The following is a 17,584-nucleotide window of genomic DNA, read 5'->3' as shown; positions in this document are numbered from 1 at the left end:
GCCACCCAAGACAAAACGTATAAGCCCATGTGTATTATGTTCATAATTGCGTGTGTTCTCTGATCGATTTGCCGGGCGAAAAACCCGAGCTTCTGAGGTGGAAAGAACCTTGCCATCCACGCCTGAGACCGATTAACTCAGCCATGGCATGAAAAAAGCTCAAAAAACTTCCTTGCGTCCTTGACGGGATGCGGTCCTTTTCCACCCGACGTGGGAGGTGGGAGAGTAATATCAGCCTGTGCTACCCGCGTAGACTAATGCTATCTAAAGCAAGTTTAATTGCATACAGTTCTGCTGTATAACTGCTACATTCAGCCCAAAAGGGGTATAGAGACTGCAAATGAAGGACCCCCAACCCAGGGAACAGTCAGTATATATGATGTATCTCTGAGTATTGTTAAACCCATGTGCTTCACGATGATGTTGATTGTTTTTATTTGACAGAACTTTCTCACCCTATTTTAGGAATACATATCGCAGAGAGATAATTTGCTGAACCAGAGTTGGGCAAATATATCAGTTTCTTGAAGAATATTGTTAAGTTGGTCATTCCAGCTATGCACTAGTTTAATTCCAGTGAGTTTAGTTTCACTGGATTTACTGTTATAGAACACTGTCCTTTCAGGATTGAAATGTAAAAGTTTAAGAGGGGGATGAAATACTTTTAAATCTGGAGACATAATTGAGGAACGGCATCTATCATCTAAGTTAAATCTCGCTTGCCTTTATCTAGAGGCCGCTCGAAAACGCCACATATCGTGGGTGCTTTTCAAACGTCCTAATGATGGCATTGGACGTGACCTCATAATAGCATGATTCATATGCAACAGGTTATATTTATTAGCACCCCATTTCATAGCATAAATAGCTCTGAGTATGTTAATTTCAACAAGTTCTGAAGTATATGTTATATATGAAACAAAACCGAGTTTGGGGTCAAGTATTAAACCCAGGAAACAGAAATATCCGGTAAGTGGAATACGCGATTCTTTAATCTGAGTTCAGATTCTGGTTGCACATTTTGCAGAAGGGTCTTTTTTGTAATTGTCTTTTATCCGTTCTGCAAGGTCCACATCTATAGCACATGTATAGAAAGTTGTAGTCCTTTCTCAATGGTATGAATATTCTCTGGATGGCATGATAAAGGATGACTTGATATGCGACTTATGCAGTATTAAAGATTTTCTGTGTCATGATGCTTAGTCGTATAACTGCAAAAAGGGTAGGGCTAAGTTTGTGAAAAAACAATGATAACGCACTTGAAAAGTGCTGCGCGTTAGAAAAAAATTTGAATGATTGCAGAAAGGACCTCGCAATCAAGGGGTGTAAAGTTCTCGAAAAATGTCAAAAATGTCAAAATGACTGGTGTCAAAAACTTTTTGTTCAGTCTCAGTATATAATAACTATAAGATCTTCATTTTTGACGTAAGTATTATAAATTCTGGTCTCAGCTTCGCGCATAAGATCCAACATGGAAGTAATTTGTCACAAACCGTACCGATTTGTACGTATTTACCAGCCTTTTAGTTCAAGAAGCCATGTAATTCACCTTTTTAACATTCTTTTTATTACCTGTAGAACACTGATGAGGAAGCCTGGTTGATAATTTTGTGGCAGTAAATGATTCTTTCTTAATTTAAGAAAGGCTAAAATAAAAGAATGATGCCAAAAAGAGAGATATGTATCTTCGAGAAAAATTCGATTATAGAAAACTAATAGTAAATTCAAAGCCGTATTATGAAAAGCTGCTATTTGATCTATTCACAGTTTCTTGGAGTTTAATTAGATTGAAGAGTTGATTTTGAGAAGGAGATTGGGAAGTATGAAAATATATCTTATATCGTTCTGCTTAAGCTTGGATTTGAAAGGAAGCGGTGTAATAAGCAATAGCAACAGATACTTGAGAAACTCTCTGCAAGAACTTTGGGGATTTCTTAAAGTCTATTGATCTGGCTTTTTTCTAGTTTTTTTTTTTTTTTTTTTTTTTTTTTTGGTAGTTGTTGGCGCATAGGCTTCTGTGGCCATAATGCACCTCCCAAGGTTTTTTTTTTTTTTGCAGTACTTTGATCTAAGCCCGAGGCGGGAATCGAACCCGCGACCTTTGGGTTGCCAGGCAGGCACTTTACCCATCCGGCTAGCCCGGCCGACTTTTTTTCTAGTAGGATGGTGAATGGAAAGTAAAGATCGACTGCATTCTGCAATCTATGAATCTGGGGAATGGAGAATTGATACCTCCGTTTGAGGTACTACCTGTTGATGATTTTCGGTGGTAGTAGCACAAGTACGCTTCGATAAAGCTGGATTTTCTTTCGCATATCAAGAAGCTGTCTTGATATGCGACTTATTTTCAGTATTGCACTTTTCCAATTTTCCGTAAATCGCATGATTTCGAGTATCGGGGATGATAGTCCTTGGATTTTGCGATATATTCTGCTTGTGAGTGGCTTTTTGACCCACAATTTGGACATATCACTTCGTCTCTACATGTTGTTTGTGAGTCGTCAAAATTTTTTGACATTTGTACGGCCGTGCCCATTCATACATTCTAGGATTTGGAATGTATGAATGGGCACGGCCGTGAAGCAATCCGCTTTGACTATAACTGTACAACAGGCGTATTAAAGGTCAAAATAGTATTTTGTGTTGGGACTAGATTATCGTCATTTTTGATCGTCATTCGTTTGGCTTCTATTAATTTATGTTGTTTCAATTCCTTGACTTTTTCTTCTTCGGTGATATTCAATAGATTCAGTTCACTTATTACTATATTACTTATTTTGAAGAGTTCAATGTGTTATGTAATGCGACTTTAATATCAATGAGCACTGATTAAGTCTGAATGATTTCATGCACTTGTAATAGCCGCACAAGAATTTACCAAAATTCCATACCATTCATTCAGTCATTCTGTTTACATTGCGGCAAGCAGTTCTGAAGTGCTCGAAGGTAAATATGCAACAGGACACCATTTTCAACCACCTCTGGAACTCAACTATATTATTCTTCCGGTCCTATAAATGAAAGTACCAGAATAAATGATTACCAGCTGTCAAACAGCGTAATCTGCTTCAAATTATGCTGACCCCTACTCGTTCTGCGTATGAAGAAGCTTGTTGAAGAAGCAATGCATATTGCTGAAGGGAATTTCCAATACCTCGGCAAGTATTTGTGGATACTGTATATTCGAGCATTCAGAAAACTATTCATATTATAAATCTCTTCTCAATATCATTAAAAATAATAGATACTTATCGAATCGTTTCAAATTTGCTGTTTCATCAAGTATGATAATATGAACAAATCAACTCGCTGCTGAACTAAATGTATAAATGACGCATCATGATATGCACTACTTATATGTAATTTAATCTTAAGTCAATTTGTAGTAAATGTTTACACCCACGGTTTTAAATCTGACTAAATTTCAGGGTTAATTTTGTGGATTTTACTTAGTTCTGCGACACATGAAAGACAGCCTCTTCTTCTACTTAGGAAATTTAAATATATTCCTTTCTTCATTTGAGGCACATTTTTGTTTTCTCTTGTTTACATCTTAGATATAATAACAGAGGACAATAAGTATTTTCATGGTAGAAAAAATATGTAAACTAGATAGATATTGAGAGCCAGATACAGAACTGTTTTTGTTTTTCTTCTTGTGATGAGACCGAATACTGTAAATGATGAGAATAATTACACCAAACGGCGTACAATCACGAAAGATATTCGGATAATTTACCAGTTATATTTTGGCTGTCCTCCAGATGACCAAAATAAGGCGTGGCCAACACGTTATTTGTATCGCTTGTTCTAATGGATTAGGTGACTGGTTGAACAAATGGAAAAAAGTCAATGCCGATTGCGGCATCCATGATATGGAGGGAACAAAAACCACGATAGTGATTGTTACTTTTGTAATGTGAATGTAACTGGATTCTCAGAAAGAATAAAAACAAGATTGTTTATCTTGTTCAAGAAACTTGAACAAGATAAACAAGTTGAATAAGAAATTTAATTTCGCGTATTCCCATTTAGATTTCTTTCAGAAAATCTTGGCACGGTGAGTGACGAGTGGAGGTGATGAGGGGCTATTCCACCAAGACACTGAATCAACGGAAAACTGCTACCAAGGTTTCTTTTGGCAGACTACTCATGCATGTTGTTCTGGGACAAATTGTATCAAAGCGAAACATCCGCAAAACATTTTTAAGTTATATATATATATATATATATATATATATATACATAACTTAAATGTAATATAAATGTAATTGTATTCAATCGCGTGTGTTTTGTAATGAAATCGTCTTAATTTTATTGTAGTACTGATATTATTAGCAGTTATATTACGAAAACGGAACTTTGCAAAAAAAAAAAAAAAAAAAAAAAAATGGGGAGAACACAGTGGATATGAGCTCGCAACCCCAGTTTAGAAAAGTGCATTTACATCCCTGATGGCAACAAAACGGAACACAAGTTTCATTTTGTCCAGCCTAAGATTCTTCAATAATTGCTTAAGCCTTTTTCAATGCTCGAAATCTGTTCACGTGCACATCAAACATAAGTGAAGTTTAGAGGAAAGATACAAGGAAGAAAACAGTAAATTTCACAATAAAGAAAATCCTATCCATTCCGAAATCCGAGATATCTAAGAAAGAAATACATCATACGGGATTTTATCAAGTCCACATGACAACTCTGAAATATCGGAGATTTGCGACCATTATCAGAGAGGGAGAGAATCGATTACTAGAGATGGATTTAATGAGTCTAAGGGTAAGGCAAACTTTTTTCTAAAAAGCTATATTACAAAGAGAATTGTAGTTTGCTTGAAACAGAGCCACTCTGGCATTGTGTAGCGGTTTTATTTATTACCGCAATCATTTATCAATTGGCCTGGGGTAATAAATTTTGATAACGACCTTTTCATATTGAGTTGTAATAAAGTCTAGAGGGATTTCATTAAACGTTAATATGAAAATATAATTTTGTTTATTTTAAACAGTTTTCTCAGAAGAGAAACAGTTTATTACAGAAATGCGCGAGTTAAACAACTCAACTGTACAAAGTTTAACCATTTAAAATTGTCTTTTTTTTTCTGGAGAGTTCTACTTTGGAAATTTTTTACTGGATTTACTGACAAAACATGTTAATTGCTTTAATTCTACACAATTCATTTTACGGCCTATAAGTCCTCTGACTGTGGGAATTTACTAATGCGTACAGAGTAATGCACACTGGCAAATTTAACATGTAACAAGCTCAAAGCAGCAAACAAGTCCGCAAAATCGGCATCATTACAATATCATTATTTTAAAATCTTTCACAACCAGTTGCCTAACATAGGACTGCAAATTCCTGGTTATATAGTATAAGTACACTGCTCGACAAAATTAATAGAACTAAATGATTTTCATGAATATTTTATTGTGAACAGTATCGCCGAAAGCGAATATCTGATATGATATAATAGGCTTCCTGCATGCAAATTCCGAGTTTCCAATAGAAATCGATCTACCACCTTACAGAGACAGACGTTATGCAAATTATTAATGCCAATAAAAACACGGGTTGCGACTACAACAATTCATTCCCATTTACCGGCTTGCTCAGTGGGATATACACATCTCCTGTAATCAGGATGGCAAGTCATCCTCGTTTAGATTCTTTGAGATGCCGGGCCGTTGGACAACTTGAAGCTGAGTAGTCGCAGCCAGAGGTGGAACGCTGGCTTAATGTTTCACGCCAAATCCTCTCGGCACTTTGGAAACAGTTTCAGAAGACAGGAACCATCACAAGAAATGCTGTGGCCAATGTCTCCCGAGGGCTACGTCAACCATAACAAACCGCTATCTGGCTCGAACAGAAAGACGGAACCCTACGAAGTCCTGTCATCAACTGGCTCTTGAGGTGCCTGTGGCCACAGGTGAAAAAAAATTCGAACTGGACTGTGCTTAGAGCGCTCAATTCAAGTTGAGAAGGCTCAATTTAACACTATGCAAGGAAGCCAGTGGTTTGAATCCAATTAACCACAAACCATCACACGTCGAAACTGGTGCCATGAACATGTGGCTTCGAGTCCTGAAAAATAGACAACGAGGAATGCAGAACCATCCCTTCAACATCAAAGAAAACAACACTTAGGGTGGAGGTAGTGTTCTCTTGTGGGGTGGAATAACGATCGACAGCCGCACTCCTCTTCATATTTTTGATAGAGGCAACATAACTGCGTAGGGGTACCAAGAACAGATCCTCGAACTATATGTGGTTGTCCAGATTTTCTCTTCATGCCCGACAACGCCACTGTACATAGAGCTCAAGTGGCGGAGGACTAGCTTGAAACTGAAGTATCCAGTGGCCAGCATGATCACTAGTCTTAAATCTGAAGGAAAAACATGTGTGGGACGTCCTTGGGCGTCGCACTGCACGCCGACAGCCAACTCTTTGGCTACTTGATGAGCTAAGGTCTGCGCTGGTGGAAGAATGGGATTTGCCGCTACAGAATCTCATAGTCACCCTTATATGGAGTTCACTAGTGCCAGGCCTGTTTACCCCGTGGTAGGGAACATATGCTATACTGATGTCATGTGACCAATTTTCTAGCATCTTGTTTTGGCTTCTGTAATGTGGCCTTTTCGGCAATTCTTATACAACCCTTATAAATTTGCCTTATACTTGTCCCCTCATTTCATCGTTATTCTATGATACACCAGCATACTAAATTTTGTCTCGCTTCATTGTAAGCTGCACGAGTTACCCCACGTTTTCCACATGTTCTGTTAATTTTCTGGAGCAGTGTAGCTGATGAGCCTAGCCCCAATAACAACAGCAACAGGATAGCTTTGACGAATACCAATACACACCAAGCTAAAGGATAAAATTCGATATGAAATTTCATACCAGGATTCTAAAAATGAAGTAATTTCTATTGTTCTCTAAGAATATTTCTATGCAAAATTTTTAATTTAAACAATATTAATATGTAAAATTAATCACTTTTAAAGATTACTCAGATTTGATCCAGAAGGTCAAGGTTTGATTGTAATTTAAAATTATTTTCTAAATTTTTGGTTCGAGACAGTTCCAACTCGATCTGACACTTAAATTACTTAATCATATGCCTTTCAAACACAGCTTATAAATCTTAAGAACCTGTTATCATATTACTGATCTAACTGTTCCTTTCCAGCGGAAAGGACTGAATACTGCTCAAAGAGGTAAAGGGCTACATTGTGGTCTGTATTTTAGAATCATTGGAAACATGGATTTGCGTATAAATTGATTTCGACTTGTTTTTGGCACTAAAGGTGGAACAGAGTGTTAAGTATACCATCACTAAATGGACATTTAAATGAAGTCCTTATTTTAATAAACTGCCCCTCTGATTTTTTCCTGCGATTATATCTTAAATTTATTAGTTCGTTCATTAGCGTCAATAATACAACAGCCAAAGAGAAAAGATTATGAGGGATCATTAATGACGACTTTGCTCCACATCCCAAGTAACACATAAATCATGGTGTTTACCCTGCCTTTAGGAGTTTACTTACAATTATATCGAATAGCTACATGAAAAACTTTGGTTGGTTAAGAAATTTCACTTTACTTTCACCAAGGAAGGCGCTGCTGGTGTCACAGTAATATATCTTCGATAACAGTTTACTAATTTAAGGCAATATGGGTCACTACAGATTTCGACGATAGGTTAGTGAACTTGCACGTGCACAAAAGAAAACAATTCTCAGAAAAATCCGGAATCGATTTCGGAAAAGTCATCGTCAGGAAAGTTCACTGTCCTTTAGAGTTTGCTGGAAGCTCGAGCCACCTTTCACGGAAAGTGAGTTAAAGCCCTTAATTGGGCAGTGCAGAGCGTTTTGCGATAATTGAAATTTCTCTAAAGTATCACCTGACAGACGTGTTGTATCTGTTTTATCATCAGAGCATCCAAGGGGTAAATTACTCCAGTGTGGAAGTGTACCTTCTACAAAGGAACTTAAAACTCACGCGGGTTGAATTACTTTGTAGTTTTAGAAACAAACCTCGTTATTACGCCGGAGGAGTTCGAATAACTAACTGAAATTTTACTGTACTTCAAGAGCTAAATGGTGAACGCTACCTATTCAAACACTTTCTTTCCTTTCCTTGCTACACTGCCCGAAGTAAGATATTAATAGATCTGTAAGAACTTAAATTTGTTTTGGAAAGAAACAACTCTGATGTACAGCTGCAGAATTATATCGCAAGTAGCACAACTACGCAAATAAACAGAAACAAGCGTACGTTCCATCTTTTTTAAAAGATGGTGATTTCTTTTATCTAAATATATTAGGTGAGAGAGAGTGAGAGGGGGTTATTAGAAGCATGGATCCAAATTTACATCAGGCAAGGCACTTGTACTCTACTCATGTTTGGTAAGGCATCAGCTGTCTAGAATCCACAATCTCTGCACTCTTGTAGAAGATATCGAAAAGTCCCAAAGGAGATTCATCAAATACCTCTCTTACAGAAATAAGATGGCATACCACAATGAAAATTATGCAGACATATTCAATGGCTCAAACACAATTCCTGTTATAATTTTACTGCTATAACGGAAGAAAATATAAAGACTGTTCCTAACAACTGACGTATTTCATCGATACACTGCATATTTATTGATATGATATAACTGATTAATTGTTTTGTTTCTGTACTTCAGACTGTAAATAGTTTTGATTGCCGATTATTAGAGTTCGCCTGTACGTCACCATATGCATAAATAAATAACTGTTTGTGTGTAATAGCTTTAAGCTGCCATATATGCAGTACGGGGGAAAAAAAAAAAACTTTCAAAATTGGGGATATGGCGCCTATTATAGAAATTAAAATTGATATAGTATATCACTTTTCGAGACAAAGTGTACAAACAAATTTTTGGTTTGCCAATTAGATTGCGCCTGAGTGGCTTAATATCCAAGATCTATCTCTCAACAATTGAGCCTATACATTTGACGCCTTTTCGACCCCGTATCACATACTATAAGAGGTATTTAGACGATGCTCTAGTTATTACTGATAGTAGTACTTTCCAAGACATTTTACATTCGTTTAATAATATTCATTCTCGGCTCAAATTTACATTGTAAAGGGATGATACGGATACAGAGTCATTAAATTTTCTAAATTTCAAGCTTACTCGGGATTCGAATAAAATCCAATTTAACATCTATCGAAAACCTACAAACACCGGTATGCTTCTACATTATAACAGCTATCACCCGTTCACATACAAAAGATCGATTATCTTTAATCAATTTCTAAATGCCTACAAATATTCAACGACGGAATCTCCTTTGGGCTCAGAAATACAAATATTAACCAGCAGATTCTTAAACAGGGGTTCTATAAACCGAATTAGGGTACGAGCTAAGGATAGGATACAAAATACTACACCAACCAATAATATTAATATCAAAAAAATACTTTATTTCTATCCCATATGTTGAACAGTGGCACAAACAGCTTAACAGATTCTTTAAAGATACCGAATTTAAAATTGTGGCCGGACCAATACGGAAATTACACACTATACTGAATAATCGCTTAGTCCTTTCCTCGTTCGCAACACAAATTAATGACCTGGTATACGACATTTCTTGCAGTGATTGCGACTAGTCTTACCAAGGTTCGACGCTCTTTCCTTTGAATATTCGTGTTAATCAATATGTGGCCTCAGTTTGTGCTTCTCGTTCAGCAGCATCAGAATTCGCCTTTCACGCCGTTAACGAAAAACGCACTTTTTTTTTATTTAACGAGGCTAAAATACTTAGTGTCCAAAGTATTTATACTAGACTATTAATTGCAGAAACCGTAGAAGTTAAATTACAGGAAAATTCTGTTAATGTTCGTCGGCCATATCTCATCTCCGATTCGCGGAGTTTTACGCGCATGCACGAAGACAAATAATCCCTATTTAAGTTTCATACTCACCCCTATTCGGTAATTTTCATTCCTGTGATCACGACATACGGTCGAAAAGCGTTGTCAGCTTCAGGAAGGAAAATCGTTTTGCAATTTTTTTTGTTAAATTATTTTAATTAATTCTCTTATTTTTAATTACGCTAAATTGATTTTTAATGGTGTTAAATTGAGTTTTATTGTGTTAAATTGATTTTTAATTATTTTTTAAATTATTTGTTACTGTAATGTAAGTTTTTTGATTTTTTCGTTTTAATTTCTGCAGAGTATCACACAGAAGAGTTCTACATACTATATTGATGTAAACTTCTCTTATTATTTTACAAATAATCATATATATTAATATGAATGAATATTGTAAGAATTTGGTATATCTGGATATTCAGTAATTCTGCTGCCTCAATCTGTTAGTGCTATTATGCGATCTATCTATCTACAAAGTTCGAAAGATAGGAGTAAGTTTCTCGTGGTTAAACTGTCTTTCAATCCCCATAGGCCTGGAGTAAACCTATGCAGGTAATTGAAATGTTTTGTGAAATTGGAGAGTTGGTTTGGGTTTTCTTGAGTCATCGACTGCGATTTTTAACGTGCGCTAGTTCCATTAGTAGTATGTGTAGAATGATAAAGATCTGTAATAAAAAGTATATAAAACAAGTTATATAATAATGTGTGCATATACAGTATACAAATAAGAAAAACCACAAATTTCAATTATTATTGATGGAAGCATATGAAAAGCCACATTGTTTGAGCTGACAACGTCGATAACTTAAACGTTGATACACTGCACGGATTAATTTGTCATTGGCTTATGATACCTACACATCGGTGATAACCTAAATGTAGTGATTAAGATAAATTGATGTTGTGTATGCGCCGAATATTGTCAGTTGTATAAATAATTATTCAACTATTAGATGTGAGATGATAGAAGCCCTTTACACTAGATGAATGATGCCAGGCGTAACCACTTGCAATAATTTCGCATATGTAATATAATTCGACATTTTGTTTTGATTTTCTATTTAATACAGCATCAAACACAAATAAAAAAAAATTCTGATCCTCTCAAAACTTATCATGGGAGAAGCTGAATGTCCCCACAACATGAAATCACCAAAGCATTCATTTAATGCTGATTTGTCACTTCGCCTCATCCCTTCAAACTTCAACGTCATAAAAGGAATGTCTCGAGCAAATACATTAGTAGCAGTCAATGATAGGAAGGTGGACTCTGTATGTATGCAGAGGCTAGGAAGTATAGAAGAGAGTAAGTAAGAAAAACTTATACGTTTCGTACTCAAAGGCCACCCACAGTATAACTTAAAACTTTCTCAGCCTTGAAGAATATTTTAAATATCCAATGAATAAATGACGAGTAAGGCTGCCAACAGATCAAGAAAATATACGAAGGTTGTGATGTTTATCGGGTATTAAAATAAAAATAAAAATTATTTAAATTGTAAAATAAATAAGTAGATGTGCAATTTTGTAAATAGTTAAAATTTAAATACCATAAGCGCGATATTGAAAATACAATTAAGCAGACGTGAAACTTTATAGATTTTATGAATTTTGTCGTAAATGTTTAGCGGTCTGCACCACAATCACATTTAATGAAACTTTACGACATATAACATAACATAAACCCTACTAGCAACCAGCTGTTTAAAGACAAAAACTACTTTTGTAAATAAATATTTCAATTAGTGTTGTCTGAATCTTTCGTTTTACCTTTACGCGTGGCTTATCTTATTAGTATTCTCTGTGTTTAGCCTGACAATCTTCTGATAAAGAGACATAAATGAAGTCACGTCAGCTGGAAAGTGTAGTAATCAATTAAAAAAAAAAACGAAAGAAACTAACAAACAGTATGAGGTCCACATTGGAAAAGGAATCAGGGCCTACTTCGAGATAACTTCTGAGGAAACAGGTAGGCCACCATTTATGAAAGTATTGTTTAAAATATGCTCAATACAACGCGGTGAATATAATTTTTAAAATTAAGTTAGATAACAACCTAAATTCAAAATTTATGTTGTAAGGTAAGCTTGGGAGTTAATTTCCAGAATTACCGCCTAGACTTTTTCCGCAAATCCTCGGCGGGGCAACAGGATTACTGTTTAAGCCAAAGATTAAAGATGGATAGACGAAACCTCAGAAAGTGTAATGTAAACATGATGGCCACTGAAATACATAAAAAAAGAAAAATCACAAAATTTCATTTCAGATCATGGACTTGGAATTTATTTCAAGAAAGCTGACGATTTTTTCTTTTTTTGTATTAAAATAATCGTGCATACTGAATATTCCATTCAGGAACTTTGAGTCAAAAACATACCTGTAGTACTTAATCTCAATATTTACTTGACTTTGCGCATGAAGCTGAAAAGTAAATTAAGAACTTCATTACGTGACTGATTTTTGTTTTTTTCGCATAGACAATTAGTTACGTAATACACGAAGACACTCATCAAAGTGTGGCTTTACGATTCTTCCTTCCCACTACTTTGGGCTGGATTATTCAGATGACCAAGGGATATCTGCAGGCGCTCCTATTAGGTTCAATGTTTGAATACTTCAGATCTTCGATAGCAGATTAATTATCTGAAACCTATTTGTCTTTATAATCGGTATGCATTTCGAATTTCAATGAAGGTGACAAAAAAGTAAAAATACTCAAATGATTTCCCCAAAAGTGGGCAATTCAGCGATATTTTAAAACAGCCAATTACTTTTTCACACTAAAGTGACTACTGTGTATCACCTTTCTTTCGTCAATTGAGAGCAAAGACATTTTGAATCAAGTTCTATGCATATCTTTTACTAACGCCTGGTGTAAATTTACATACAATAATCAGTTGATTAATCCTAATTAACAACTAGTGAACAATTTCGATATATGTAAAAGGTGTAAAAATTTTCCTTTAAATAAGATCTGATTCAACGTGGGTAAAACGATTCCACTTTAATTTTAAAATGTTTCGTTTCTCCTTAATTTAAACCAGTTAATCATTATAAACATTACTCAAATGTAGTGTTAAACAAAATTATTGAAAACTTCTGTACTAGAAGAGGGTATTTAAACAACGAATTTAAAAAAAAAAAAAAAAACTCATGTGATAAATTTCTTATTCAAGTTCGAACTGTCTACAGAGGCAGCTTCGTGAAATATTATGGGTTATAAAGCATTTGTGATATTCAAAATTTCAAAATTCTGTAAGATATCGTGGCGAAACTGAAATATAATTTGGCATTATTCTTTTGCTTCCAATAAATGACTGCTCCTTGCCCATATAAAACGGAAATATCATTATATAACGAAGGGTTACTGCATTCAGAAATTATAAAAAAAAATTAAATAATATACTGACCACATCACTGAAAATTCTGACGTTTTTCAACGTTTTTGCCTTTTCAGTGATTAAAATAACTCTTACTGGTTTTCACTTTTATTCACTTCGCTGTGATTGTATCCCCTACATCCGAAATATCAGTTTTCTGGAGTACTTCCACTATTAATGGCATTTATTTCGGTACTGCAAGAGTCTCACTTACTTCTCACCGTTATCAGAAACGTGCGATGAGCAGCTTTTCCTTGTAAGTTTGTCACTTCACACGTGTATCTTCCATCATCTTCATCTTTGGCTATTTCTGATATAACAAGAGTTCCATTTTGAAATATTTTCTGCCTTTGGTTAAGAGGAAGACTTTTACCATCTAGAATGATATATAAAAACATTATTAATTACAAGGATAATACGAATGTTAATTCATTTGCAGCACTGAATAAATCTTTGCTTTATATTAAATATTTATTTAAATAATATTACCAGTCATTTGTGAAACTCCTGGCAACAATACCAGGAGTTTCACAAATGGGCATCATCTTACATGGGATAGAAAATATTGAGGACAGTTCCCTGGCTTCTAGTGTATACAGGAAACCAGAACAATCAGAAAAATAAAAACTCATTTATTCGTTTGATTTTTATTAATTGGGATTATTTCCCAATCGGGATCAATGCTTGCACAACCACTTAGCAACTATTTCGAGTTGGATGTAGAAGCAGAATACAAAAAAAAGGCGGAAAATGCCTTTATAATGCAGACTAAGAAAATGAATAGAATAATAGATTTTATTATTCTTCAGGCGCGAGGGAGCATAAGTATACGTGACTTGAATGACCGTTGTTCAAGCATGAATGACTACTAAATGCGGAACTGTGTCTTATATTCTATCTGTCTTCTGAACTCCTCTGATCGTGTGGTCGTCTCGGAATATAAACAGAAATTTATTTTTATTATGAAATAAGAATCATGCGCTACCTCGGTGAACGAAAAACCGAAAGACAGGGCACTTCGATATGTTCCTAAACATTGCAACTAGCCTGGATTAAAAAGGTGTAGCCCTATGATATGTACCGTGAGATGAAGTTCATCTCAAATTACTTCCCTTACCAGTTTAAGGACTGAAGAACCGAACGACGAAAACTACGGAGTACAATTTTAATCTGGGGAGTATTGCATGACAGGTTTTCATAGGACAACTTTTCAACCAAGGAAACTTGCAAGATTGAGAAGTTACTGAGAAGTCCTGACGAGATCTTGCTTTATATTATTTTATTCTTTCTATTTAATTGGATTTTTTAGCTCGAGCTACGGAGGAATCCAAATGGTTGCAGCAATGTTTGTGTGTTTTCTTAAGTGCATTCCGTTATATTCCTTCTAATTTAAGCGCAGTTTAGTGTATACCGCGATTATAATTCGAAAGTATATTGCCGTCTGCATTCTTATTTAATATTATTACACTAGATCTAATTGGATGTGATAATAAAATCCAATTTAATGCTTATTAAACAACCTGGGCTACTTCAGTTTGAAATCAAGGGACGGTCTATCAGAAATCCGTAAGACATGTCATTAGGTGAAATATTCTATTCAGGAGATTGTGCCCTTTAGCAATTAAACAGTTTGTAGGCATTTTTCGTGGTTTTCTTTATCTAAATCTTACTATTTCAGTATTTATCTCAGTTTGAAGAGCTGATAAAGGTTTTCACGGCATTCGCTAGAACGCTTTCTCAAACATTAGGGTTTCCAAGAATTCAAACAGAGGAGTAAGTAAGGGTGAAGGTGATCTATCCAAGTCAGCTTTGCACAAGATATTACAGCTATTAGAGATGCAATGTGGATCCCTTCCGTATGAGGTATGCTAGGGTTAGAAGATTCATTTTGAGCAGTCCCGTCTCTGAGGAGGGTTGGGGGAAGACGCCCAGATTTTTCTTAGGTTGGTTATGGAACTTCTTCAAGATATCCTTGCAACCTTGTTAAACAATTTCAGAATCCTGTACTGTAATCGAAGGATTTTTTATTTTATTTTCATATTTTTGAAGTAGGAGGCTGGAGAAAATTACAATTTGGGAGCGTGAATGATATCGAATTACCGAATGTATTGGTAGATTAGCAACGATTATGCACTTTGACCAGCTCTTGTCCAGTATTACATAGATTTCAGATTTTATCCTAGTAAGGTGGGTTTAGAAGGTAAGTTAGTCACACGGGGTGAAGCAGGCCTTGGGCTTTCTGGGACACCGAATAAGTATATGAATATCATTTTCAACTCTCTATTTGGTCATCCAGATAACAGCCAATTTAAGACTCAACTGCGGGATAATTGCTTCAATGTAATCCATGAAAAAATCCTAGATATAGGTTGAAAAGCTTGGGAAGTTCATATCTTAGATAATGAGACTTACCTAAGTCACATTACGTCACTCATTGACATACTAAAGGACATTTGTAGATACTACGAACGTCTGTAACATAGCTTCAAATAGGGTTGTTGAAAGCATTCACCCGAATGAGTCCATCGTAGGAAATCCCTCTCGTGACTAGGGCATCGCTTTGTTAGTAAGTTTGATTACAGAATTCTCTGTATGGCATAAGAAATTTTGAAGCAGAACTTCTGGATGATCAGAAGAACTTGTCTTGATGTTCAGGAAAAATTATGTCAATTTGAGACCTGTTATTAAGGGCTAGTCATAGCCCGATCGAATATGATTTCTAGATCGTTCATAGTCGTCGATATTTTGCTGGACTATTATTGCTAGATCACTTTTCAAAATTTGTGAACAGCGTACCAGTGGTAAAATTGGTTAGAAGTCGTTTGGAGGTTTTGGCTGTTTAATTTTTGGAATAGGTTTACCATGATAACATCTAAAATTGTTGAACAACTAAATGTGTGATGAAGATTTTAATCAAGAATAATGAAAATCTATCTGGTCTCATGGTAGCTTTATTTGAATAATATGTTTGTTTGTGACATCAAGATACGCGGTAGAAATTTTTATCTCCCATCCGCGAATTTTGGGGAAAGTCCTGGGAATAAAGAAGGACAGACAAGGTTGCTAGAAGGCATCAGGCCGATCATAAGAGATAACTTTTGCTGCATGTTAGTGCGATGTTTTCTTGAGAAAGGATCCTTCTATCCAATACCTAAGGCTTTATCACTGATACCTTCGACTCCATAAAGCGGATAGCCACTTTTTGGGAGACGAGAAAAGTCTGAGTGACAGAGAATTGTAATCCCCTCCACCTTTTGGCAGATGCAGAAAAAGTTCGCTTCCTTGCATCATTTAACCATTATAACACGAACGATGATAGCAGAACCGCTTTTTATTTTTCATGAAGCAAGATCTGCCTTTCTTTCTTATAGGTGCTAAGTCACTCAAATTTATTTTGATTAATAATGAATATACCGCGCCCATTTGCAAGGAAGAATTGTTGTAACAATGAAATGATTATTTATTTATATAACATTTAAAATGTTCGGCTTTTAAACTTTTAAAGCTATAATGCAATAGGGTACAACCCATCGTAAACTGACAGGAAAATGCGATGAATGGAGGAGGAAGAAAGGAAGAGAAAGAGCTGCCGCTGAAATACACATAAAGCAAAGAGAAATTTTTAGACTGAATCCCAACCAGTATTGTAAGGATTTGTAGTATCCTCTCCCCCAAATTGGCAGTTTATGTATCTGTAGTATTTCTAGCTATTTGGCTAATAAATATCGAAAATATAAATATATTACATTCAAATAACTATAGCAGTAATTTCAACAATAACACTGTTCCGATCCAAACAGTATTTTATTATGTCGCAGAAAATCCATTAAGGATCCAAAAAAGTTAAGTTCAAAACCAGAAAACTCATTAACGATAAATGTTATCATTTTGAGAGAGTTCTAAATATTTATGACATAACCATTTCCAAATACTGAATTGAAATCAAATTTTTAATTAAATAGCAAATAGCATTATTCCGGAGCTGACACTCACTTTCAAGATGGCTTAAAATAAATTGTTTAGAATAGTTTTATTCTAAACAAAAGTTCCTCCCAGATCAAAAGAATTACGCGTGTTGTATTTGATTTGCTTAAGTGACACGGTATTTTCAAAAACTCAGAGTATCAGAACCAAACCCACTTTCAACCATTCCTAGTAAGCAAGGTACTTTCAAATAAGTGCGTTGCACAAATCTTAACTCTTGCAATGGAACGAAATTGCCATTAGCGGTAGAGCTTTTATTTTTATTCCTCTTCTTTTACTGAAACCGACAAAAGTGAATG

The 17,584-nt window shown here is 35.3% G+C and overlaps 1 protein-coding gene across 2 annotated transcripts in view; it reads right to left on the bottom strand.

Moving 5' to 3' along the window:
* LOC150084464 (cell adhesion molecule Dscam1-like) overlaps positions 1-17,584 on the bottom strand; it is a 616,978-nt gene that overhangs the window by 219,369 nt on the left and 380,025 nt on the right. For both annotated transcript variants that reach the window (XM_090376089.1, XM_090376090.1), the window contains exon 8: positions 13,516-13,677. In XM_090376089.1, coding sequence (XP_090232215.1) covers positions 13,516-13,677 — 162 coding nt within the window. The remainder of the gene's footprint in view (positions 1-13,515; positions 13,678-17,584) is intronic.

This window comes from Mastigoproctus giganteus, chromosome 6, assembly GCF_048544385.1.
Source record: "Mastigoproctus giganteus isolate SK-2022 chromosome 6, ASM4854438v1, whole genome shotgun sequence".
Taxonomy (NCBI): Eukaryota; Metazoa; Arthropoda; class Arachnida; order Uropygi; family Thelyphonidae; genus Mastigoproctus; species Mastigoproctus giganteus.
The sequence above is the reverse complement of the archived record's forward strand: the minus strand, read 5'-3'. Positions and strand labels throughout refer to the sequence as shown.